The 27,116-nt window shown below is 36.0% G+C and overlaps 1 protein-coding gene across 1 annotated transcript in view; it reads right to left on the bottom strand.

The window, feature by feature from the left end:
* The window catches only part of sprt (PDZ domain-containing protein sprite), a 197,816-nt gene that overhangs the window by 55,311 nt on the left and 115,389 nt on the right, over positions 1-27,116 (bottom strand). The window contains exon 3 of the mRNA XM_069832088.1: positions 17,850-17,927. Coding sequence (XP_069688189.1) covers positions 17,850-17,927 — 78 coding nt within the window. The remainder of the gene's footprint in view (positions 1-17,849; positions 17,928-27,116) is intronic.

Genomic DNA, 27,116 nt, shown 5'->3' with positions numbered 1-27,116 from the left:
AAATGTGTTCGTTCTATATAAATCATTCTGTACAATAGAGGATTTCACGTTAAGAAAAAAGCATGGTTTTACGGGCTTTGCCTATAACATTATTTTATTTCAAGGAGTGCAGTTCGGTGTTCAAATAAGCCACCGAACTGCACTCCTTGAAATAAAATAAGGTATAGTACATTGTAGAAGCTATGTGGTAGCCAGGCGTTTCTATGGCAACTGATCATTTGATGGAATAGCCCCATATGCTCAATGCTTTTTCTTATCGTGAAATCCTCTATAAAACATTAACATTTTACAATAGTACATTATGCAACGAGCCTATAATGATAGTAATTAAGAAGCGAGGATGTTTATGAAACGAGCGCAAGCGAGTTTCATAATTTTCATACGAGCTACTTAATTACCATTATAGGCGAGTTTCATACGACTTTTTATGCTCGACCATATTTCTAACTTGAAATTATTCAGATGTATACATTTTATGTGTATCTTGACAAGATCGGAAGTGACCTTGTTCTAGATCGTGAATTGTGAGATATGCGCAGACGCGAAAGTATTGATTTTTTTTCCGAGGAACAATAATGTCATTGACCTTGATGTAATCCCGTTAAACTTGGTATAACCTTGATTATTGAATTCGACATTGAAAAACGAGATGACAAATTGAATTTATTTGAATATTATTTACAGAACATAACCTTCTGCGATAGTATTGGATTTCCAGCCTCCGTGACTTTTCGCTAATTCTCTTTCGATTGCATATCCGAGAATAATCGATACTTGCGGTTTTATAACGGTACAAAGCTGACTCGTTATTGGCTGAACACCTGTAAGCTGAGTTGTCATTGGCTGAACACCTGTACTTTAATGAGTAGGTGTACTTTAATGACATGCATTAAAGAACTGCTACCAGATGTATAATTACTACATTTCGGTATGGTCGCGCATAAAAGCTATTAGAGCACTGATTGAATGTGGTGTAGGAACATTCACTAAATCGTCGACACTTTGTAACTGAACTGCAGAAGACAGATTAGGAAATGTATTTTTCCTTGCTCTACATTTTCTCACTCGTTCCTGTCTACTGTTTCTCGTTTTCGGCTGAATTTTCGGCGGTTCATTATCACGCTATGGTCTCGTTCGTTCAGTCCCTGATTTCGATACATTTTCTAGCAAAAATCTCCTCAGTCATATAATTTCATTTACAGGTTTCGGCTATATAACGTCACAACACTACAGAGAAGACACAATTCCACTAATTTATGTAGTAACTTTATAATTACATAGCGTTGTAACATTTTTTTTTTCCAATTCCACTAGGTTTTCATTCGACATTTCTGATCTCATACGATGAAAGAATAATGGAACAGAGATAAATTCTCTCCGGCACCGGGATTTGAACCCGGGTTTTCAGCTCTACGTGCTGATGCTTTATCCACTAAGCCACATCGGATACCCAACCCGGTGTCGGACAGAATCGTCTCAGGTTAAGTTCCAACTCTTGGCTTCCCTCTAGTGGCCGCCCTCTGCACTACGTCATAGATGTCTATGAACGTAGGACTGAAGTCCACACATGTGCTGAGGTGCACTCGTTATGAGTGACTAGAGGGAACCCAAGAGTTGGAACTTAAACTGGGACGATTCTGTCCGACACCGGGATGAGTATCCGGTGTGGCTTAGTGGATAAAGCATCAGCACGTAGAGCTGAAAACCCGGGTTCAAATCCCGGTGCCGGAGAGAATTTTTCTCTGTTCCATTACTCTTTCATCGTATGATGACGCAGAATATCTGCATGGAAATATCATATGTACTTCGGTACATTAAAATAATATATTTCTGATCTCTCCTGCCTATGGCTTATGTGTAACTCATTTCTAAGGTTGGGTGCCTGAATGGCGGAATTACGTTACCCTGATGATAATATGGTAGAATGACTATGAATATATGGTGCCAGAAGAGGTCTTAAACCTGAACTTAACTAATTTCCAGGCCATGGACGAACACAGGAACAATTCCCTTTAAAAAAAAATTCCTGTGTTCTAACCGGGAGTCGAACGCGAGACTTTATAAACTATACAGTCGAAATCAGTGCGTGAAATATACATTGATTAGAGGTTTTCGGTAGAAAATATGGCGGAATCAGGAGTTATACGAAAGGAGCGTGGCGTGAAATAAATAAAAGTAGTGCAAGATTCGTCTAGTTTTTATGGCGTATCAATGTAAAAACACCCGACGTTTCGGGGCTTATATAGGAAAGCAGGGAAGGGTGGCCTATCAGCTGGAACTGTTAGCAACCTTCGTTCTCCTAGTTACTGTATTAAATGGACACAAACTTGGGCTCAAAAAGGGAATTTCACCAAAAGGACAAATCGTCGTCGTTCCTGCAATAACTCCTATGTGACATATTTATCGATTTTCAGATTTTTGCTCTATTAAATAACTTAAATAGTGATACAGCAAATAATAAAATCTCCTGTATGTAATTATATTTCTTTGTTTCGAAAATGTAAGAATTCACAGTCTCCTATGTACGGCTGCCATAGGATGAATAAATGTGTTTTTCTGCCTACTGAACAATTTTATATTCTGCACATAGGAGTTATTGCAGCAACAACGGCGAAATATAGTTGAGGCAATTTTGCGTTTCCATGGTTTCAATTCGCTTAGATCTTTGATTCCTGCATCAGTGGCTAAGAAGGAACGTAAAACTCTGGGCGCTAGTTCAAGCCTTCTGGCGGCCTAGAAGACTCTGTGCTCAAGGCTTTGGATTAGCCTCAATCAAATCCGTGATTCGTATTGACAAGGTTCAAGAGAAGAGACAAGAATTTTATGTCGCATTGGCCTTGGCTTTATGGATGGAAGTGGACATTGTTAGCCAAATATGGCACTACTTGTGTGATGTCACATTCTCGATTGGAGATGGGGCTCGTGCTTCAAGCGTCCATTGTGAGGCCGCAAATAGAAGCGGATCTTGTAGAATTTACCTTCCACAAAAAGAGTATGGAATGATAATTTAAAATCTACAAATAAGAGTTCTGCTTAACACAGCAATGTAAAAGATCTGTACACTATTGGTAAAAAATAAGTGTTATGAGTCAGTTCGTTTATAATGTTATGAATGATATTACTAGGGTACTGTTTTGTATTTAAATGTAGACAAACCAGGGAATAGAAGGAGATGAAAGAGTGTAGGAGGAGATCAAGGGGAATCGGAAAACAAGGGGAATACAAGGACAACAAGGAGAATGCTGCAATAAAAACAAAGGAAAAACAAGCATAACAAGGGGAATATAAAAGGAACACAGGGAAGAGAAGGAGAACACGAGAAATAAAGGAGAAAGAGGTAATACAATGCAATCAAGAGAAAGACAAGGAAAACAAGGAGAACAAGGGAATAAAATAAAAACAATGGGAATACAAGGAGAACAAGGGGAATATTAGAACAAGGACAATACAATGAGAACAAACGGAAAACAAACATAATACAAAAGGAAGAAAGAGAAGACAAGGAGAATAAGGGAAATACAAGGAGCACAAGAAGACTATAGCAAGAAGAACAAGGAGAACAAGGGAAGTACAAAGAAAAAGAGGGGAATACAAAGAAAACAACCGAAAGACAAGAAAAGCAAGGAGAACAAGGGGAATACAAAAAGAACAAAGTGAAGACAAGGAGAACAAGAGAAATACAAGGAAAAAAGAGAGGAATACAAGGAAAACAAGCGAAAGGCAAGAAAAACAAGGAGAACAAAGAAAATACAAGAAGAACAAGGGGAATACAAAAAGAACAAAGTGAAGACAAGGAGAACAAGAGAAATACAAGGAAAAAAGAGAGGAATACAAGGAAACAAGCTAAAGACAAGAAACACAATGAGAATAAGGGGAACAGAAGGAAGGGCAAAGAGAATGCTTTAAGGAGAAGAATGGGAATACAAAAGGAATAATGGGAAGACAAGGAAAGTACAAGGATAACAAGGGGAAGACAAGGAGATCAAGGGGAATATTAAGAGAAGGGAAATTCAAGGACAACAAGGAGAGTGCTGGAAGAAGATAAGGGGAGTACTATGAGAACAAGAGGAATACATGGACAACGAGGACAATGATCCAGAAAGAACTAGGCGAAGATAAGGAGAGCAAGGGGAAATCAAGAAGAACAAGAGGAAGACGAGAAGAACATGAGAATACAAAGACAGCAAAGGGAAGAGAAAAAGAAAATGGGGAAGAAAAGGAGAAGAAGGATACGAAAAATAGAAGGGGAAGACAAGAGGAACAAGGGGACGACAAAGAGAAAAACAGGAAGACAAACACGACATGACAATACAAAGAGAGCCAGGGGAAGACAAGGGGAGAGTAAATACAAGAGAGACATGTAGAAAACGAAGAGAACAAGAGGAAGAAGGGAGAATACGAAGGTGAATATGAGGGGAAGCATTTTTAAGTGACGGTGAATTTCCTCATACCTGGTAAGAAGAAAGACGCAATTCTAGTCAAAAATGAACTTGCCTACTTATGAAAAGAAAAAAAAAAACGAATAAATATACGACCTCGAAGACCCTAGCAATTTAACAGGTGATTCCTACTGTATTAATATTTGCTTATTTACAGCCTTTAAAACCATGAGTTGTGACTGGCCAATTGTCATACGTGCCGATGCGACACGCTCCTCGAAGCTCTTGCTTGCACTCACACGTGTCGTCTTGCTCAGCTGTACGTGACCAGGAGCCAACACCGAGATGCAGATGTGGCACATTGCAACAGAACTGACTCACTGGCCTATGTCTTCAGCAAGTATGCACTCAGGTTCATAACCGCTATCACATCCCCCAGCTCTCGGTGCTGGCATCTTCTAAAGCCCTTCATTGTGGTTACCTAGCAACCGCATGAACGAAAAAGGTATCTCATTTTTTTTTTTTTTTGCTATTATTTATACTTGCTTTAACATCTCTGGTCATATCGCGAGTTAATCTTTTGGTTGAAATCCGAAGGCCTGTGTACTATTGTTGAGTACTGGTTCTATTGTTGTGTACTAGATGGCGTCTGTAGATATATTACTAATTTTTTATGAATATGATTTTTGTGATGAATGACGCCGGTGATATTCAGGGATGTTGTAGCCCGAATTTCCTGGTATTTGCCTTATAGTTGAGGGAAAGGCCTGAAAAACCCTAAACCAGGAAACTCAACCCAACCGAGAATCGAACCCGGGCCCTCTGCGTCAGTGTTCATACTCATGTTCATCGATATTTTTTATTTTTTCATAATGCGCAATTATACTTGCCTTATATATTGTCAGTAAGAAAGTACATGGTTTGAATAACATCAATATGGAATAAAAGCATTATTTTTAATTGCGATTTTAAATGTATTCAGTGGTAAATCCCTGCAGTTATTGCGCAATTTGTTATAAAAAAAATAACAAAAGCATATGCAGAAGATTTCTCATTTTTACTATTCTTGTGTTTTTCAATAGAGAATAAATTTCCGTAACTAGTATCATAGTTGTGGAATAGTAATTTATGTAACTATAATATAATGCTAGAGGTATATTACTTTTGAGAAAAAGGCGTATATAATGCACATAATGGTTGTGTATAAATTTGGAATTGGAAAACTAAATACACAAAAAGAGAAACAACGTACTAGTAATAATATTTTGAGGATTCAGTTTTGTCAACAGCTTTCAAAATGCCTCCTTCTCACAGGTAAATTTTTTACTTAGGGGAAAGTCGGCTAGTATCGGACATCGGGTAATATCGGACAGTGCGTTTCTTTCATCTACCACCATATGGTAGTACCCGAATGACATGGTTACGTTTCTCTATGCGACATCACAGAAACGTAACCATGTCAATCAGGTACTATCATCGTGTGGTAGATGAAAGAAACTCACTGTCCGATATTACCCGATGTCCGATACTACCCGACTCTCCCCTATATTGTTTTGCTTGTAAACCGACGATATGTATAAATCTTGAAAATGGCCAAATGGGCTGAGAGAGTTTTCGCATCACACTCTACAACTCTGCTCGAGATAAAAATTGTTTTATATCAAACATTTCATAGCGTGTTTTGGGAAATTCATTGACTGAATTCCCAATATGCTCAGTCAATTTAAGAGAGCAATGTATTATGATATAAATTATTGAAAGAGTTTTAGTTTTGTCCTTTAAATTTGCAGAAATTTGATCAGAACAAATTTAACATTTCAAAATTTCTTTGCAGAAGGAAAAGTTACAATTGTTCAGATCCAATTTCTTTACATTTAAAGGACAAAACTAAATTTTTCTGATCATTTATTAAATACATTCCTCTCCTAAATTAACTGAATATATTGGGAATTAAATCAATGGCTTTCCCTAAACACGCTATCAAATATTTCATATAAAACAATTTTTATCCCGAAAAGGGAGCAAAAACGACCAAATTTTATTAAACTCTGTATAGACAAGGAACAGTAGTAAGAATATTTAGATTTCTAGGAGAGGAGAGAAGAGAAGAGAAGAGAAGAGAAGAGAAGAGAAGAGAAGAGAAGAGAAGAGAAGAGAAGAGAAGAGAAGAGAAGAGAAGAGAAGAGAAGAGAGGAGAGGAGAGGAGAGGAGAGGAGAGGAGAGGAGAGGAGAGGAGAGGAGAGGAGAGGAGAGGAGAGGAGAGGAGAGGAGAGAGAAGAGAAGAGAAGAGAAGAGAAGAGAAGAGAAGAGAAGAGAAGAGAAGAGAAGAGAAGAGAAGAGAAGAGAAGAGAGGGGAGGGGAGAGGAGAAGAGAAGAGAAGAGGAGAGGAGAGGAGAGGAAGGAAGAGGAGTGGAGAGGGGAGGGGAGAGAGAAGAGGAGATGAGACGAGAGGAGAGGAGGGAGGAGGAGAGAGAGGAGAGGAGGAGGAGAGGAGAGAGCGAGAGAGAGAGAGAAGAGAAGAAGAAGAAGAGAAAGAGAGAGAGAAGAGAAGAGAGAGAAGAGAAGAGGAGAGAGCGAGTAGGCGAGAGGATGAGGAGAAGAGAAAAGAAAGAGAAGAGGAGAGGACGAGAGAGAGAGGGAAGAGGAGGGGAGAGAGAAGAAGAGCGAGATGAGAGGAGAGGAGACAGGGAGGGGAGAGGAGGAGAGGAAGAGAGAAGAGAAGTGACAGAGAAGAGAAGAGAAGAGGAGACGGAGGAGAGCAGGGGCAGCGGAGCAGGAGACACGAGAAAGAAGAAGAGAGGAGGAAGAGGAGGGAGAAGGAGGGAAGAGGAGTGGAGAGGGGAGAGGAGTGGAGGGGAGGGGAGGGGAGAGAGAAGAGGTGATGAGAGGAGAGGTGGGGAGGGGGAGGGGAGAGGAGAAGAGGAGAGGAGAGGAGGTGAGAGGGGTGGGGAGGGGAGGGGAGGGGAGGGGAGAGGAGAGGAGAAGAGAAGAGAAGAGAAGAGAAGAGAAGAGAAGAGAAGAGAAGAGAAGAGAAGAGAAGAGAAGAGAAAAAAACTCAATAAGGGGAACGAAAACATAAAGATCAGACGAGAATGAGAAAAACACAAAAGACGGAAAAAAGACGAGATATAAGAGAGAGAATAAGAAGAAAAGGACGAGGAAGGAAAGACACTTACACGTCATTCAGTTCCTAAATATCATCCGAAACACCCTGTATATATAGCCTCTATGTAGGTGGTGGCAGTCCTCTGCTCATGGTTTGGAAATCCCTGTTACAGCTGTTTCAGTTAATTTCCAAACACCTTACAATTGTAAATAAGCCAGTTGCAGGCATTCAGAACCCCGTGCGTCTCACCCAGGCAGGATTCAATTACCGGACCGTTGCCCAGCGTGCTCCATTATTAATGATTCGCAGGAACAGATAAAAATAATTCGATTGAACCGGTTCCCATTAGTGTTGATTTCATTACAGGAATCGTAATGAGAGTTGCTAATGCACGTGTTTGGCTTTTTGCTGGCCGGCAGATCAGGTCTGGCTTCATTCTTGTCACCGTGCACCGGACACACTGCCAGGGAAGTTCACCACACACCAGTCCTGCGGTCATCTTTGAATTTACGCGTATTTTTAACCAATTTCTTCACACTTTTTATCCTCCTTTCGTTTTAACCCTTTTCCTTTATCTTCCATACTCTTTTAGAATAATTGTTACTCCCCTATTTCTTCTTCATTTTTCCATCCATTGTTCCCTACTACTTATATCCTCATTTGTCTGAGGACCGTAACACACTACACCGAGAACTATGAACTATTTAATGTGTGTGGAGACAGTTGGCAATGCTTATGTCTTCACACTACAGCGAGAAATATGTTGCTACACTTACTTACTGGCTTTTAAGGAACCCAGAGGTTCATTGCCGCCCTCACATAAGCCCGCCATTGGTCCCTATCCTGAGCAAGATTAATCCAGTCTCTATCACCATATCCCACCTCCCTCAAATCCATTATAATATCTTCCCATATACGTCTCGGCCTCCCCAAAGGTCTTTTTCCCTCCGGCCTCCCAACTAACACTCTATAGGCCTATGCATTTCTGGATTCACCCATACGTCCTGCATGCCCTGCCCATCTCAAACGTCTGGATTTAATGTTCCTAATTATGTCAGGTGAAGAATACAATGCGTGCAGTTCTGTGTTGTGTAACTTTCTCCATTCTCCTGTAACTTCATCCCTCTTAGCCCCAAATATTTTCCTAAGCACCTTATTCTCAAACACCTTTAACCTATGTTCCTCTCTCAAAGTGAGAGTCCGAGTTTCACAAGCATACAGAACAACCGGTAATATAACTGTTTTATAAATTCTAACTTTCAGATTTTTGGACAGCAGACTGGATGACAAAAGCTTCTCAACCAAATAATAACACGCATTTCCCATATTTATTCTGTGTTTAATTTCCTCCCGAGTATCATTTATATTTGTTACTGTTGCTACACAGTGGAGTCATCTCTGTATAGATAATTAAAACACGAATCTTATTACGCGAAACTGAAGGCAGTTTGATATGAACTGACAGAAATAGAGTTGCATAAATAAATATTTTAACAGCTGACTTTGAATTAATTGTTCAATTTTATTAACCTAAAACAAATTTTACAGGCTACATTCGGATAGGTTACTTTTGAGAGCGGGAAATACAGGTCTCGGAGGTAACTATGTATTTAAAAAATCGCTAGCCGAGCAATATCAGCTGTGCCTTATTTCGAGGGTTACTCCGTGCTAAAGGAAAGCATTGTCCATAGCTCCACAAACTCATTAGTAAATAAAGAAGGAACAAAATCAGAAATGAAGATATAAAACAGCAGTTAAACACACAAAAGATTGTGCAGAGAGAAGAACACTTGAGTGAAATGAACATACAGTAGAGCCTCTATTATCCGTGATAATGAATTATAGAAATTGCGTTATAAAATTGTATATTTAATATTATTTATTGTGTGAATTTATACTAATTGTGTATAGATTAATTGTAATTATTCAGTGTATGTACTATATTTATGAACTATTAATAAATTGTATCCGTGATAATGAACGGGACGGAGTGAACGGTTAATCGAAAAAAAAACTGATAATCCGTACCATTAAAGGTTCTCCTAAACTAACGCTCTTACTAATAAACCGTGTATAGTTTTTATACGAGACTTATACCGCGTTGAGACAGAAAACGTTACTAATAAACCATGCATAAGCGATGGATGTATAAACAGTCTGTAACTATACAATGGGAATTGCTTTGCTGTAGTTATATACACGAAACCCCTTGTTTAAGCGTTGTATATAGGGAAAAAATGGCCGCCCCTCTAACAGCTGTTCGTATTATTTTATGATGATAGTTGTCTTGTAACCACAGAAGAACAAACCAAAGAGCACAGAATAAGTAGAATAATATTGCTGTAGCTTGTACTCTTTGACCAAAATATAGTGTGGTAATCGATCAGAGCCAGTTGTACTATCGATACTTAACACGGCACATTAGAGCGCTCTACCGGATGCAATAGAGAATCTCAGTTATTCTATTACCTTTCGTAACGAAGTAATGACGAAACTATGACGTAACAGTTATACTGTTATACACGACGTATGTAATGATTATTAGTAAGGAATTTACACATGACGTATAAACGAGCTAATCATTGCATAAGTATAAGACAGTTAAACGTCTGTATATAGAGTTTTTATTAGTAAGACCGCATAATAGTTTCGTAATTTCCTCCGTAGTCTTTTGTTTTAACACGCTAGTTCGTGCATCAGAAGTTCGCTAATTTGAGTCTGGTTTTCAACGACGGGCTTTTAATGGACAAGGAAACTCCTATTGACGGCTGTCTGTGTAAAGATAGGAATAGTACAGGTCTCATATTGTAGATTCACACACTTTACATTTGTTCTTCATTACATCGCGCACAGTTGTAATTCCTATTTCGTATTCTAATGCGAGATGAACCACACTTTTGTCTTTTCCCAAACCACTCAATTACTTGCACATAGGTTTACCATCCATCCGGTAAAAAGAGGATATGTCCTCTTTTTTAATCATTTTATCCTGTCCGGCAGGCATTTAAAAAAAATTGGAATGTCCGGCATTTCGCATTTCAACTAGAACTAATATGAATATTGAATAATGTGCGATATTATGCATAGAATATCTAAACAAATGATGAAAACCTATGAAAGAATTTAACTGCTTTCAATGGTTGAAGCTGTAGCACATAAAGTATGATGACCTATTGACATGCATTGAATTCTTACACTCTAAAAACGTCACTATTCATGATTCTAAGCTATTTTGTCTATGTTATTCTTCAATGTACAAAGATATTCCAATCAAGTTAATTTGGACAAAGATTTAAATTTAGATAAACAATGGTGAAAATACTTCAATTCCAATAGTTCTGCAAGCACTGAAACTTTCTCAGAATACTTAAAAATATGTAAATTCTATTTATTTATCCCAAGTCACAATGGAAGTGCTGAGAGAGTATTTCCCCTAATATCTGCTCAATGGACAAAAGAACGAAATCGCATGCTAACGGAGACAGTCAGAGGTATCATCACGGTGAAATATAATTTCAAGCACATGTCCTGTGAACAGCTCCATAGTTATTTGTTACAAGATATAAGTTTGTCTCTTCAGGCTCTCGTGCACAAGGCTTCACCGATAAGTAGGGTTCAGATGTAATACTGGTCCAGCAACTAGTGAGAGAACTAACTAAGATGAGGCATTGTTATTATCTTTACTTAATTTTGTTCATACCAATTTTTAAAAAGTCCTTTTTTCAGCCATGTCCTTTTATTTTAGATTCCATGTCCTCCTATAGAATTTGTTCTCATGGTAACCCTACTTACACATTTTTCCTAGCACAACATGCTTCCTTTCGACAACTGTGGAAGCATTTTGCATTGAAGTTAGACAGTACGGTCCCTCGAAGAGTAGACCATACTGTATAAGGGTAGAGGTTTGTAAAAAAAACACTCTGTAAAAAAATTCGTACCAATATAATGTATCGTACTTCAAATTTTCTCTGCAGCAAAAAAAAAAAAAAAAAAAAAAAAAAAAACGACAAAAGAAGACAGTCGGTTAATAAAGTGACGGAAAATCGGGGTTACTGATATCTCGTTTGGGACTAGATAGAACTGTTCGCGTGGCGAGTGATAATCTGCCAACTGTAAGGAGAAGCACTGAAAGATCAAGAAAGGCATGGAAGGATTCCTGATCTAGGGTGAAGAATAAGCTATAGCCTAAATAATAATGAGAAGAAATTATTATTTATGATTGATGCTAAATCATTAATACAAAGCAGAAAAAACAGTGAACCTAAAATTGATCCCTGAGGAACTCCAGATATAATATTCATAAATTCTGAGTAAAAACCATAATTCCTCTAATGGATTCCAGACATAGACAGTTTTTCTCTTTGGTCCCCTAAAGGTTGACGGGAGACAAAAGCAGGCCAATTTCTCATCTTCTACAATGCCTGGTGGGACTTGGACACACCTAAAAAGCAGGACATGTCCGGCGAAATCCAGACGTCTGCTAATCGTAACCAAAGGGGTTAATGGATTCAGTTTCACAGCTGCCCCCACTTACTAACGGAGTTCAGAAAGGTCTTCGTTGACCATAACGGGAGGTGCCCACCTTCTGAAAGACATAGTAGATGTGTGTTGAGTGAAGCGTCTTCAAGAGATCGTGCAGGTCACTTCTTGTCCGACCTGGGCATGAAGCAAGGTTTCCTTAACTCGCGGTTACTTGATTTATCTCCGAGCTCATTACAGCCGCCAATTATCGAGCATGCAGCGCTCTGCTACTGTGAACCAGGGGAGAGGTCGAAGCGGGGAACGAACGGGGTCAAATTAGCCTGACAGCCACTTTGCAAAGCGTGATCTGCAAATCCTCCGCGATCTGATTAAGACACGATCCCAGCATGCATTGCGCTCTATGCAACTGATTGCCATGCCGTTATTGCAGTTATGCTTCTCCTTCTCCTGATCTCTTTCTCTTCATCTTCGTCCCTCTCATTTTCTCTTTCTTTGTCCTCCAACTATTACTATATTATTTGTCCTGTCTCCTTTATTAGTCATTATCAGGGAAAGGATTTATATGTAAATACATATTTACTTATAAAGCTAATATAATTTATATTTTGCATTATCTTTATGTTTCACAATGTGTAGGGGTGAAAAATCCTACTTTTATTTTCCATATTTTTCCATATTTTAGAGTTTAGTACATATTTTCGTTAATTTCCATATATTTTCCATATTTCATATAAAACAGTCCATATTATATTAGGTTTAACAATAAAACAAAACAAAATTCCATTAACTTTTAAAAATACATTTCAACAATAGAGATTTAAACACATGTTCAGTAATCCCTTTAACATCAGAGTTATTTGAAAATTAGCAGTCCTATCAACAATGGGAAAGTAAGTTACAAAACTGTATTAATTTAATTTAAAATTTTTAACAGACTTCAGTTGTGCAGCTCAACAGTTAAATGCCAGTCAGAGTACACATAGGTTCAGTTTTGTAAATCATACTATAAAGACGGTAAATATGCCAAAAGTACGTCATTCAGTCAATTTAAAATCAAAACTAACAAGTTACATTTCAGAATTTAAAGAAGATGGTTTATCAACTGACAATAAAATATTATTTTGTAATTTGTGTCAGTGTGCAGTATCATCTACACAAAAGTTCCTGGTGCAACAACACATTACAACTAGTAAACATCAGGCCAACAAACAACTAAATTCCAAGCAGAGACAATTGTTTTTAACACAACCAACAACATCGAATGTAAGATCTGAGTTTAACATCGACCTGTGCCGTTCTCTCATCTCTGCTGATATTCCTCTCTACAAACTAAAGAATAAGGTCTTCAGGGAATTCCTTGAAAAATATACTCAACATACAATCCCGGATGAGTCAACACTTAGGAAGACGTATGCTCCATCCATCTACGATGAGACAATACAGAAGATAAGAGATGAAATTAAAGATAGTTCAATTTGGGTTTCCATTGATGAGACTCCCGACAAAGAAGGTAGACTTGTTGGTAATGTAGTTATCGGTTTGTTAAGTGAACAATATTCTGAACGAATTCTTTTACATTGTGATGTTCTAGAAAAGTGCAATAACAAAACTATAGTTAAACTGTTCAACGAAGCTATGGGTATCCTGTGGCCAAAGGGTATTATGTACGATAATGTGTTATTCTTTATTAGCGATGCTGCCCCTTATATGGTCAAAGCTGGACAAGCATTATCTGTTGTATATCCTAAATTGACTCATTTTACTTGTGTGGCGCATGCATTTCATCGTGTGGCAGAAGTGGTCAGAGACAATTTCCCTAAAGTAGATTTGTTGATTTCATCAGTGAAAAAAGTATTTCTCAAAGCTCCCAGTAGAGTTAACGTGTTGAAAGAAATGTACCCTGAAATTCCATTGCCACCAAAGCCAATTTTAACTAGATGGGGTACATGGCTAGAAGCAGTTGAATATTATGCCGAACATATAGACTCTATTAACAATGTTCTCCTTGCATTGGACTCTGAAGATGCAGTCTCAATTGATACTTCGAAAACAGTTACCTGTGACATAAGTGTGAAGAATGACTTAGCTCACATTCAGCATACATTTTCATGCATCATAAAAACGCTCAAAAGTCTCCAAAATAGGCACCTTTCACTATCTGAAAGTTTTGAAATTATAAATAGTACTGTGGAACAACTGAATCGTGGTAGAGGTAAAGTTGCAGATGCAGTAAGAGCTAAGGTGGACACTGTACTTTCAAAAAACCCTGGATATGAAGAACTACAAAAGGTTGTTGCTGTGATGAGTGGTGAATCAACAGTGAAGATTAACTTGGACTTATCCCCAGCAGACATTGTGAAATTGAATTATGTACCAGTTACTTCTTGTGACGTCGAACGCTCTTTTAGTCAGTATAAATCTATCCTCAGAGACAATAGAAGAAGATTCACTTTTCAGCACTTGAAAGAAATGTTTGTAACCTATTGTTATGGTAACAGACAATAAAAATTGTGTTTTGTTGAAACTACATTGGAAGATAAGGTACGTCCATTATATTTTTTGTTTAGTTTGATTAAAATGTACCAATATTTAACGTACATAGTCATTTTTTTATAATTTTAAGTCCATATTTAATTCCATATTTTGGTAAAAATCCATATTTAATTCCATATTTTGGTAAAAATAACTACATATATATTTACATATTTCATATATTTTTAGTCCATATAAATCCGTTCCCTGGTCATTATCCTCCTCCCCCACGTCTTTACCTTTTTTATTCTTCAACTAATTTAAATTTTCATACCTCTTTTTACTTATCTCCTCTTTCTATTCCTCCGTACCTTCTCCTCATTCCTATCCTTAACTTACTTCTCAATATTACTTCCCTTCTCTTTAATCTTTCTGATAAGTTTTATAATCCTTCTACTCCTCTAATAGTCTTTCTACCCACCTCCTAACATTTCTGTTTATTTTGATTTTCTACTTCATATATTTCTATAAATTCTTGACCTCTTATAACTAAATATTATATTTTTTATTTTTTCTTTGCTTCCAATATTTATATCTTCTTTTTCCTTATCACTATCTTTAATTTTCCTATTTTCAATTTATTAATACAAGTAGCTACTAACAAGTCTTTGTAATTATTCCACTTCAAATTCTAAAATTCCTCAACATCCTAACAAGTCTTTGTAATCCTTCCCCTTCAAATTCTAATATTCCTCAACATCCTAACAAATCTTTGTAATCCTTCCCCTTCAAATTCTAATATTATTCAACATCCTAACAAGTCTTTGTAATCCTTCCCCTTCAAATTCTAATATTATTCAACATCCTAACAAGTCTTTGTAATCCTTCCCCTTCAAATTCTAATATTATTTAAGATCCTAGCAAGTCTTTGTAATCCTTCCCCTTCAAATTCTAATATTCCTCAACATCCTAACAAGTCTTTGTAATCCTTCCCCTTCAAATTCTAATATTATTTAACATCCTAGCAAGTCTTTGTAATCCTTCCCCTTCAAATTCTAATATTATTCAACATCCTAACAAGTCTTTGTAATCCTTCTCCTTCAAATTCTAATTAATTTTTATTCCCGTGACAATTTTCAAGCTTTTGAGCAAATATGAACTAAAAGCTCTGAAAGCTTTGACGCAAGGAGTCTTTTTTAGTGAAGTCAATATAAGATATATTTTAAAAATATAAATTCAAAAACTATTAGCCCTAATGACATCAACTTTTGTACAAATAATATTATTGTAGGTATGTTTATGTAGTTTAAAGTTCACAAATTTTGGACGAAAATTTTTGAAAGTTTTAAAAATCATACGTGTGTCCTTAAAATTTTCCATCCCAAAAAGCTAAAAAAAAAAATGCTAAGTTCCAACATTAAAAGTACTATAAAATTATCAATTTGATTTTTGAAATGCTAATTTTTTTTATTTCAATTTACTAAAATCTACCATGTCTAAATATCACGCATCTCTCTCGGTCATACTAAATCAAATCAATTTTAATCTAATAGGAGAGTTGGTAATTCTGACAAGAATGTGGACGGAAAGGCTTATTAATCCAAAACTGGAAAGTGAATTATTTATAACAGAAATCGCTGCAACTGCTATTGATACTGATACTGATTGTGATCAGCCGGACAAGACCTGATCATTAAGCTTGTGTTGCTCTGCTGCTGTCATAAGCAATGTAGAGTTACACAACATCCTGTCCACTCGAGTCAAGTGCATTAAACATGACTCACTACCATTCCCTCACTTCTCAATGACTACCAAGCTTTCTGTTTCTCCTACACTAGACAATAAATTATCTTGTCACCTTCCAGCATTAATTTATGTCCTGGCAATTTAACATATAATTCCTTTAAGGCGGATTCCCTAAAGAAGAAATCTTATAATACGTCGTTTTTATGTCACCACTTTCTTTCCAATACGGTCTGTGTACATGACAAATTTAAATTGGACCTATACAGTCACGGATCGCAGATAAAGGATTGAAGGTACAGTAGCCGTTACAAGAACCTAAATAATTTACAGGCGACATTTACAGCCTTCCTCCATTTCAAAACCACCAGTCATGATTGGATTTCTCGATTCTGACCTCGAGAACTATACGTACTTCATTGGACATTAGAGATGCTGTGCTGAGATAGCGTTCTCTAGATTCTACACCAAAAAATTTATTGAAGACGTTACCATAAGTACAGCAACTGGCGTCGTTCCAGTTCTGGCTGGACTGATAATTTAGTCGGGTTTATCCATTTCTTTTTCTAAAAATGTAAAGCGAATGCTACGTAAATTCATGGCCTATACTCCCTGATAAATTGACTCGTAGATACTGAATACGAACAAAATCCGTCCAAAAGTTTAGTATAAATCGCTGTACACAGACAGACCAGTACTAAAATTATTATATTTCATGTACATCATTCCCTGATAAATTGACTCGTAGATACTGAATATGAACAAAATCCGTCCAATAGTTTAGTATAAATCGCTGTACACAGACAGACTAGTACTAACATTATTATATTTCATGTACATCATTCCCTGATAAATTGACTCGTAGATACTGAATATGAACAAAATCCGTCCAATAGTTTAGTAGAAATCGCTGTACACAGACAGACTAGTACTAAAATTATTTTATTTCATGTACATCATTCCCTGATAAATTGACTCGTAGATACTGAATATGAACAAAATCCGTCCAATAGTTTAGTATAAATCGCTGTACACAGACAGACCAGTACTAAAATTATTATATTTCATGTACATCATTCCTTTATAAATTGACTCGTAGATACTGAATATGAACAAAATCCGTCCAATAGTTTTGTATAAATCGCTGTACACAGACAGACCAGTACTAAAATTATTATATTTCATGTACATCATTCCCTAATAAATTGACTCGTAGATACTGAATATGAACAAAATCCGTCCAATAGTTTAGTACAAATCGCTGTACACAGACAGACTATACTAAAATTATCATATTTAATGTACATCATTCCCTGATAAATTGACTCGTAGATACTGAATATGAACAAAATCCGTCCAATAGTTTAGTAGAAATCGCTGTACACAGACAGACTAGTATTAAAATTATTATATTTCATGTACATCATTCCCTGATAAATTGACTCGTAGATACTGAATATGAACAAAATCCGTCCAGTAGTTCAGTAGAAATCGTTGTACACAGTCCAATACTTACGCAGAAATGTCTTAAATTAAACTCTGAAATGATTCTTTTCTAGCAGCACGATCTCTCAGATTCGTTCAGTTTTTTTGCCATCATATCCATACAAACGTCACACACTCAGCTTTTTACTTCTTTGTCATATCAATTTAAATTTTTGACTTACTTTGGCCTCCAGGGTTTCCAGCTGGGCCATCCTCGGCTCCAGAGGCACGGCTGGAACTTGTCCAGGATGCAATGCGGTCTGGAATACAGGAAACACACGCTCACCATTAGAAAGGACCTCGAAACATGTGCGCCATTAAGGAGAAGATCCTCGGGCGTGAGGGGCAAATCCTTTTACGGTAATGTAGGATGAAGATACAAGCGGGTCGAGGCATTAGTTCTATTGTACAAAAAGATTGAAGCTAAACAACACTTCACAGATATCATTAGCTCTGTTTTTTGTTTTAGGTTTGTTCACAGCATAACAACATTGCCTTCGGCATTGTACTTAAAGCATTCGAAGATAATATGAATCTGGTATATAGACAACTAAAAGGATGACGTCAGATACAAAAGTAAAGCTTTGTTCACTGCACGTTCAGAAAGGCTGAAATGTTTATCTTTATAGAAATAATGTCATGGACCCAATACACAAACAAATGGAACGATGGAATTACAAGCAGAAGGAAATCTTTATGGACTATACATTTCATTTTCAAACAAATTATAAGAATCCGACACATAAATAAATGAGACAAAAATGTCACAAAGAAACGCAAAACTTTATTAAATAAAAATTTAAAAACATTTAAAACTCATTTATTTTTAATGAAATGTTCAGAATCCGGTAAACAAACAAATGAGATATACGTAAAAAAAACAAAAGGATATCTTTATTTATTATACGTATAAAAATCGTTAAAATTGATTCATTTTCTTAAAGAAATGATAATAATCCAATACATAAACAAATGATACGATGAAGTCACAAACAAAAGCGAAGAGTAATTTACTATACGTTTAAACATAATTGAAACTGCTTCATTTTTAAAGAAATGATAATAATTCGATACACAAGCGAATGGGACAATGACATCAAAAAACAAAAGCGAAGCTTTATTTACTATAGTTTATAAAATTGGTAAAAATTATTCATTTTCCTAAAGAAATGATAATAATTCGATACATAAACATATTGAACGATGACATCAGAAACAAAAACAAATTTTTATTAACTGCACATTTAAATGTGGTAAAATTTATTTATTTTTAAAGAAATAATACGAATCCGGTACTTAATAAAGAAATACGACGATGGCATTACAAACAAAACTAAAGCTTTATTGACTACACATTTAAAATATTTGAAATAGGCTATTTATCTTAAAAATCAATATTACGACATTATCATTAACAACAGTTGTTGTTCTCGTGTGGATATTGTTAATAAGTGCATTTTGAAAAAATGAATAAGTTTTATTTTATTGTTTTGTAACCGATTACTTAGTAACAAAAATTAAATGCATTAATATTCTTGCACAACTACATTTTTATCCAAATCACATTAAATTAGAGCTCAACAAAAGATGTAATACTGTAGATAAGTTGAAAAAATTATATGCTTCTAGCTGTCTTTGTTTCTGAGAAAAAGCTATACATGTTGTAAACTTTTAACTTCCAAGAACATGATCGACGAAGTAAACATTACAAAAACTTTTACTTTCGAAAACATACAACACTTAATTTTTTTTTTTAAATCCACAACAAAGTCAGCCATTAAAATCATAAATAGCACCTCCAACATTTAGTTTAGCTACAAAACTCTCCAAATCACAATCCTTTGATTATTTACTAACGTTGTATCAACTACTAGGTTATTTAGTTATTTAACGTCGATTAGATTGGTGATAACGAGATCGTATTTGCCGAGATGACACTGAGGATTCGCCATAGATTACCTGACATTCGCCTTACGGTTGGAGAAAACCTCGTAAAAACCCAACGAGGTAATCAACCCAAGCGGGAATCGAACTCAAGCACGACCACAACTTCGGAGCGGCAGGCGAGCGAGTTAGTCGCGACTGAGCTACGCCGGTGGCGCACGCACGTACGCACACACACACACAAAACCTTCTTCACCAAACAGTTTCAGAAATATTTATATTTTATGCAATAGTGCGAAATGGAGGAAAAAAACAGTTTGGCACATAAAACATATTACGTAATTAAAAGCACAATTAGAATATTTCAATAAATTATATACCAAATTACGCACAAAACTCTACCTAATTATTTAGAACAAAAAGACAAATTTTGAAAATTTTTTAAATTCAATCCCTGAGTTCTCTTTAAATTTGAAATGTTTTAATTCATACAATCCCCTCACTTTTCGAGTATGTTGATTCGATTCTCCACCACAAAACTCTTACTTGTTAGTGTTTAACGATATTATTTCAGTAAATGTTTGAAAATAATTTATTTAAACAAAGCATACAACGTTATAACAGCGAAATACTTCAGGCTTGAAACGTATATTTATGTTATACGGTAGATGTGGAATTTTCAGAAAATCAAGCTGGCAACAGTGTCAGACTGCTGCTTGTAAATAATGAAACTGTGTAGCGTACTCCGAGTTTGGATGTCCTGCAGGTCGACGTGAGCCATAAACAATTCACAAGAGCCGCCACTGTAAGCTCGGTGCATTTTATATTACACGCGGCCAGGACAGGCGATGTTGTGTACCTCATCTTTCGCTTGGCCGGCTGCCCATGTGCGCATTGTTACACTGGAATACGATGACATGCAACTACAAACGGACTGCATCTCGCAATATGAGATTACATCTTGTTGTATACTTCATTAAAATGCAGTTTTTATTCCCCCCCTGTTGCATGGAGTTTCTTTTCTTTTTTGCTTGACAATGCCATGCTGAAACGGTAATTTTTATTGGCTAGGTTGTTTTGTTTGCATACAACTCTCCGTGTGGGAGAGTTCGTAAAATAGATAGCGCAGTTTACCCCAGGCCACTTCCCTTCTCAGAATAATCTTCTACTCTACATATGTAATAACACGAGACAAAAACGCTACCTGAGTTACCTGCTACAGTAGTGTTTATTGCTAATAAAATCAGTTCATATTTTGTAGCATTTCTCAAATAGACAGGCATTAAATCTAGATACAAAAACCAACCTCCATCTTTCAATGCATTAACTGGCACATTTTAAGCTTCATTCAAAATGAAATGTTAAACGTAAATGTACGTTGATATGTTTACGATTATGGATTATGATGTTTGCCTTTTTCACTGACCAGAGATCCAGTTGTTTCCAATTTGTTTACCGATCCTAGTATTGTGTTTCTTTGGGGAGGGGGATTACGAACATCAAATTCTCTCTATGCCCTTTGAGTAGCTGTAATTGAATTCGTAATCCAGTATTGCTTCACAAGGAAGAGCCGTAGATTTAAGGGGAGAGGATGGTATTTTTTAAAACTTTTTTCCCATTTGGTGTAAAATATTATTTTTTTGTATGTAGAGAGCTCATAGCTGTAGGAACTCAACCAAATATAAATATTTGAAAAAAAAAAAAAATTATTTGGGGGCCCAAATTTGAAAAAAAAAAAAAAAAAACCAATGCAGGATTGTACTAAACCGATATATCTAAACCGTTTTTAAAGATAGATTCAAACTTTTTTTGCAATGTATTTGTAAATTAAACAATTAAAATTTAATAACAATTTTCTGATTTCCTTTCTTGCAAACAAACGGATGTATTTTTAAAATGAAATCAAGTAACAAAATTCTGCTACAGACAAACGTTTCGTAATAGTCTAAAGAATGTGTGTTCTAAATTTCATGCATGTATCTTTAATAGTTCAGAAATTATATCCATTTTTATCTGGCAATGTAGCAAAAAAATGAAGTTACTGGAAACCGATACAAGTGGGCGTCTGATTTAAAAATCCATAGCGCAGGAAGTTTAAAAATGACGTCTCAACATCCGATAAGGGCACAAATACCCACAATATGTTATGCAATGCATTCCACACATATCAAAGAGTATTTTAAAGAATTTTTTTTTTTAAATTTAATTTACTGGAAACAACAATAAAAGTGTTTAGGTGAGGGGTTAGGACTTTTTCCATTGCTGGTTGTCACAATCAAACAATTACGACACAACGTTTCGAAGGGTGGTTCTCCCTTCGTCTTCAGGTGGAAGGAAGGAGAGAACCACCCTTCGAAACGTTGTCTCTTAATTTTTTGATTGTGACAACCAGCAATGGAAAAAGTCCAAACCCCTCACCTAAACATTAATGATCCACCATTGCTTTCCAACCCCTCATTTAGATCAACAATAAAAGTGGGCGAGTGATTTAAAAATCCATAATGCAGGAAGTTTAAAAATGGCGACTCAACATCCGATAAGGGCACAAATACCCACAAAATGTTATGCTATGCATTTCACACATATCACAGAATATTTAATTTTTTTTTTTTAATTTACTAATTTTTCACCAAAAATACCATCCTCTTCCCTTAATGTGTACTGCATTTTCAGTGACTGAAACAAAATGTCGAAAACAGCTGCCAACAATGAGGAATAAAGAATAAACATCTGAGCATCTCGTGACAGGGAATAAAAATTTCTGTTTAATTTAACGTTAAAAACAGGCCATTAAGTGAATTTCCAGCTGAATAAATAACGAATTTTCAACATTTGCTATAGAGGTTAGTAATCTCCCAAAGATACTCTACATTTGAGGCATAACAAATTGTGGCTAGCATCATTCGTTTTGAAATAAATTACTCTGTATTCTGTAGGTGAGTTTATGACATTCAACAACGCTGCATGAATATTTCTGTCTTATATTAAGTATCGATACTAACCCCTCGTGTTGTACTAGTAGACTATATTGTAAAACTCTTCTGTGTATATTCAAACTAGACTGTGACTATAATTAAGACTTTGTAGTACTATTAAGATTTTTTGACACGTTCCATATTCTAGCTGTGAAGCGATGTACGAATACCATGGAATGTAAATACTGTAAATACAATACAATAATATATCTCGAAAACCTACAATTTACTATTTCCTCCGTATGTAATGTACGTTTCTTATTTTGAATACTCAAACGGTCTTGCTATGTTTCCGTTCACGTCCATACAATCTTGAGATTCGTTCACAATTGCTTCACAACAATGTAAACAAATTTATTCCCACAACAACACAAATCGACTTTCTCACAATCGATTCCAACAATCGACTACACCACAAACGCAATGATTGGTTATTGCCTACATGCAGTGCTAGACGCAAGCCCTAGTTGTTATTCTGAATTCAGCAACATTATGGAAATTAGATTCTGCTCATTACCCGCTTACGTCACCGGCAGCGTCAGTGAATGGAATAAAATGGATGCTGGTAATGAGTTTCGTTTCACCGTAAGCGTTATTTTGACATAAATTCTTGAAGTTTTACATCAAAGCATGACAGATGTCGAAACCAATAATCAACTTTACTAACTTACAGTCAATTCGTGATTGCATATGGGGGAAAATTTTTAATCCCGGTTATTACGCAATCGTTACGTCACGATAAAGTTGCGTGCTGGGAAAATATTAACAGGAAATGAAATATTTCTTAGTGTAAAATATAACAGGTCTTGCAAGAAAGAAGTAAGGTACAGCAAAGCTTCGAATGTCGTCCATTTCTTCCACGAAATTGATATGATCATCGAAATGACGATAAGCAAACCATTTAGTAAAATAAAACCCAGTAACATTGCAAAAATCTTTCATTCTGGTTACAGCATTTAACAAAATTATGTATAACTGCACAGAAATATGGCATAGCAATTTCAACTAGAAAGACCAGTGTATGGGAATGCATGTAAACATGCGAAATTTATTGAACAAGTAAGAGAATTTCAGTATTTAGGGAAACACATTTCGGACAGAAGGAGTGATACTGATTTAAAATTACAGAAAAATATAACCAAATGAATGGAATAGAGAATTTGATAGAGAAACACATATTATTTATTGATTACACAAAAGCCTTTGACAAAATTATGAGACATCATGTACTTTGGACAATTATGTTTGAACGAGGTATTCTACTCCATTTAATTGAAGTAACTAAAGATATACAACAAGGAACAAAAATACAGATATCAGAAGCCAAAGAGTTAAAAACAGAGGAATATAATGATGAATTGTTTATGATTATAAATTGAATTAATTTACTTGATATTAATTGCACAAATTTGTATAGCTTAATGAAAGTATGCTACTTTGTATTGTATATATTTGTATAGTTTTGGCCGATGAATTGTATATGCTTTAAATTGAATAGTAATCTATATAGCTCTACTGATAAATTGTTTGTGTTTGTAATTTGAAGTAGTTTGCATGATATGTATTATCAATTTCTGTATATCACAACTGGTTGAATTGTTTATGCCTTAAATTTAATTAAATTGTTTTGTATTATAATATAGGTCAACTTATGAATGATCGTTTGCGTTTGTAAATTTAATAATCTGATTGGCTATGTATTGTATACTTTTAGTAGAGCCATCGATGTAGCTCAGTCGACAGACTCGCTGGGCTGCTGATCCGGAGCTGCGTTCGGGCATGGGTTGGATCCCCCTTTGGACTTTGGTTTCTTCGGAGGTTTTCCCCAGCCGTGGGACTGAAGCCGGATGGTCTATGGCGAGTCCTTGGCATCAACCCCTTTGATTTGATTACCCCCTTTGATTTGATTACCTGGTTGGGTTTTTCCGAGGTTTCCCCCACCGAAAAGGCAAATGCCGGGTAATATTTTGGCGAATCCTCGGACCTCATCTCATCTCACTACATCTCGCCAAAATGTAAAAAAAATGTAAAAAAATTGTACAAAATTGTAAAAATTGTAGAAAATTACTAAATTGTAAAACTATAAAAATTTGTAAAAATTGTAATTGTAATATTGTAAAATGTTGACATGTTCCAAATCTTAAAGCTTCATTGCTCATGTAAGATCTATGGAATAAAATAAATAAATGAAATAAAAAAAATAATATAGGTGTAAGACAAGGCTACAGTATATCTCTGCTACTTTTTAACATATACATTGATGAAACTGCTAGAAATGGATGAATATTATACCCTTCTAGCCTACTCCTATAATTTTAGCAAAAGAGAATATGCATTAACGTTAATGTTTTCGGATGATCAGATTATTATATCTAATTCGGAAGATAACCTCCAGCAATCAATACAGTATATGCATTAAATAAAATAGCAAATGACAGTGTCCCTAAGTAAAACTAAAGTGATGACATTCAAAGGAAAAGAGAGCATTCGATCAAAAATTGTAATTGAAGGTAATATTGTGGAACAAGTTACAGAATTTAAATACTTACTCCTTAACAGAAATGTGCCATTCATCGTTTTTCTCTGCGAACTTTTCAAATGGTTCCAATAAGGTTAAACCAACCCTTCCCTATATCGAATCTAGTATCATTCCTTGACGTTTCTTCGGAAAGTCTCTGAAATGAAGACTTTTTCGCTACGGACGCTGCCGTAGATGTCGCCTGCAGCTTTCTAAAACGTACGCACTAAACGCGCCCGTTAATGGATGCAAATTAGACATATTCGTTCTTTACGCCGATCTTTCGTAAGATCGCAACGATTTCTTCGGGATGTATCTCTAATGCCATATTTGTCTTGTTACCTATTTACGATAATTGTACAAAGTCCGTACCGCAATTAAAAAAGTTTATTGCCGACACTAAATCATGTTTCAACCCGAACGGAGTAATAACGACAAGCCATTAGATAGAAACTGGCAATGTAATTTATTTCTCTATTACTTTTATGGAAAAACATTTTCTTCAGTTTGAAAACGTCTTAACATCTCTGATTTCCCTACATTTCAATTAAAACAAGCCTTTCAACTTACGTTTAAGCAAGATGCATTCATAATACCTGTGCGAGGAACAAAACAGAAGGCTTTCGTACTAATATAATAGATTTCATGTACATTATTCCCTGATAAATTGACTCGTAGACACTGAATATGAACAAAATCCATCCAATAGTTTAGTAGAAATCGCTGTACACAGACAGACTAGTACTAAAATTATTATATTTCATGTACATCATTCCCTGATAAATTGACTCGTAGACACTGAAATGAACAAAATCCATCCAATAGTTTTGTATAAATCGCTGTACACAAACAGACTAGTACTAAAATTATTATATTTCATGTACATCATTCCCTGATAAATTGACTAGTAGATACTGAATATGAACAAAATCCGTCCAGTAGTTTAGTATAAATCGCTGTACACAGACAGACTGGTACTAAAATTATATTTCATGTACATCATTCCCTGATAAATTGACTCGTAGATACTGAATATGAACAAAATCCTTCCAATAGTTTAGTAGAAATCGCTGTACACAGACAGACTAGTACTAAAATTATTATATTTCATGTACATCATTCCCTGATAAATTGACTCGTAGACACTGAATATGAACAAAATCCATCCAATAGTTTTGTATAAATCGCTGTACACAGACAGACTAGTACTAAAATTATTATATTTCATGTACATCATTCCCTGATAAATTGAATCGTAGATACTGAATATGAACAAAATCCGTCCAATAGTTTAGTAGAAATCGCTGTACAGAGAATCGTGTTGCAGGCAGTGTTGGACTACAGCAAAGTGTGCACGGGAGGTATAATACTCGCCCCTATGCCTACGTCGTGTTGTTCGTTGATTGCAGTTCATGTAACTTCTCCACAAACCCTGCAGCTGTCAATCACGCGCCGTACATTCCCACAGTCTCCTCGGCCTATTCTGTACTCGTCGCTGTTTTCTAATCAGCCCTGTCTCGTTTATTGAGGAATTGTGGGCAACTCCGGCTGAGACACGTTTTTCACACTGTTTGCAGCATCCAATCAGCTTCGAGTCTACACCTGTGCATTAGCTCAGTGTCCTAGGCTTAACAATCAGCAAACGTAGGTTCGATGCTTGTCACAGACAAGGAGGGTTCTCTGGGGTTTTCGTGATCTTTCCTCTATAAAGTAAATTCTGCGCTGTATCAAAGATTCACGGCATGTAGAATACGTCACCCAGTTTCAGGAATGAAACTACAATTGTTTGTATGCATCTACGGTTGTACCATTTTCCTACGGTTGTACTGTTTTCCTACGGTTGTACCATTTTTCTACGGTTGTACCGTTTTCCTACGGTTGTACCATTTTCCTACGGTTGTACCATTTTCCTACGGTTGTACTGTTTTCCTACGGTTGTACCGTTTTCCTGCGGTTGTACCATTTTCCTACGGTTGTACCGTTTCCCTACGGTTGTACCATTTCCCTACGGTTGTACCGTTTTCCTACGGTTGTACCATTTTCCTACGGTTGTACCGTTTTCCTACGGTTGT

The sequence above is a fragment of the Periplaneta americana genome, chromosome 1 (genome assembly GCF_040183065.1).
Source record: "Periplaneta americana isolate PAMFEO1 chromosome 1, P.americana_PAMFEO1_priV1, whole genome shotgun sequence".
Lineage (NCBI taxonomy): Eukaryota > Metazoa > Arthropoda > Insecta > Blattodea > Blattidae > Periplaneta > Periplaneta americana.
The sequence above is the reverse complement of the archived record's forward strand: the minus strand, read 5'-3'. Positions and strand labels throughout refer to the sequence as shown.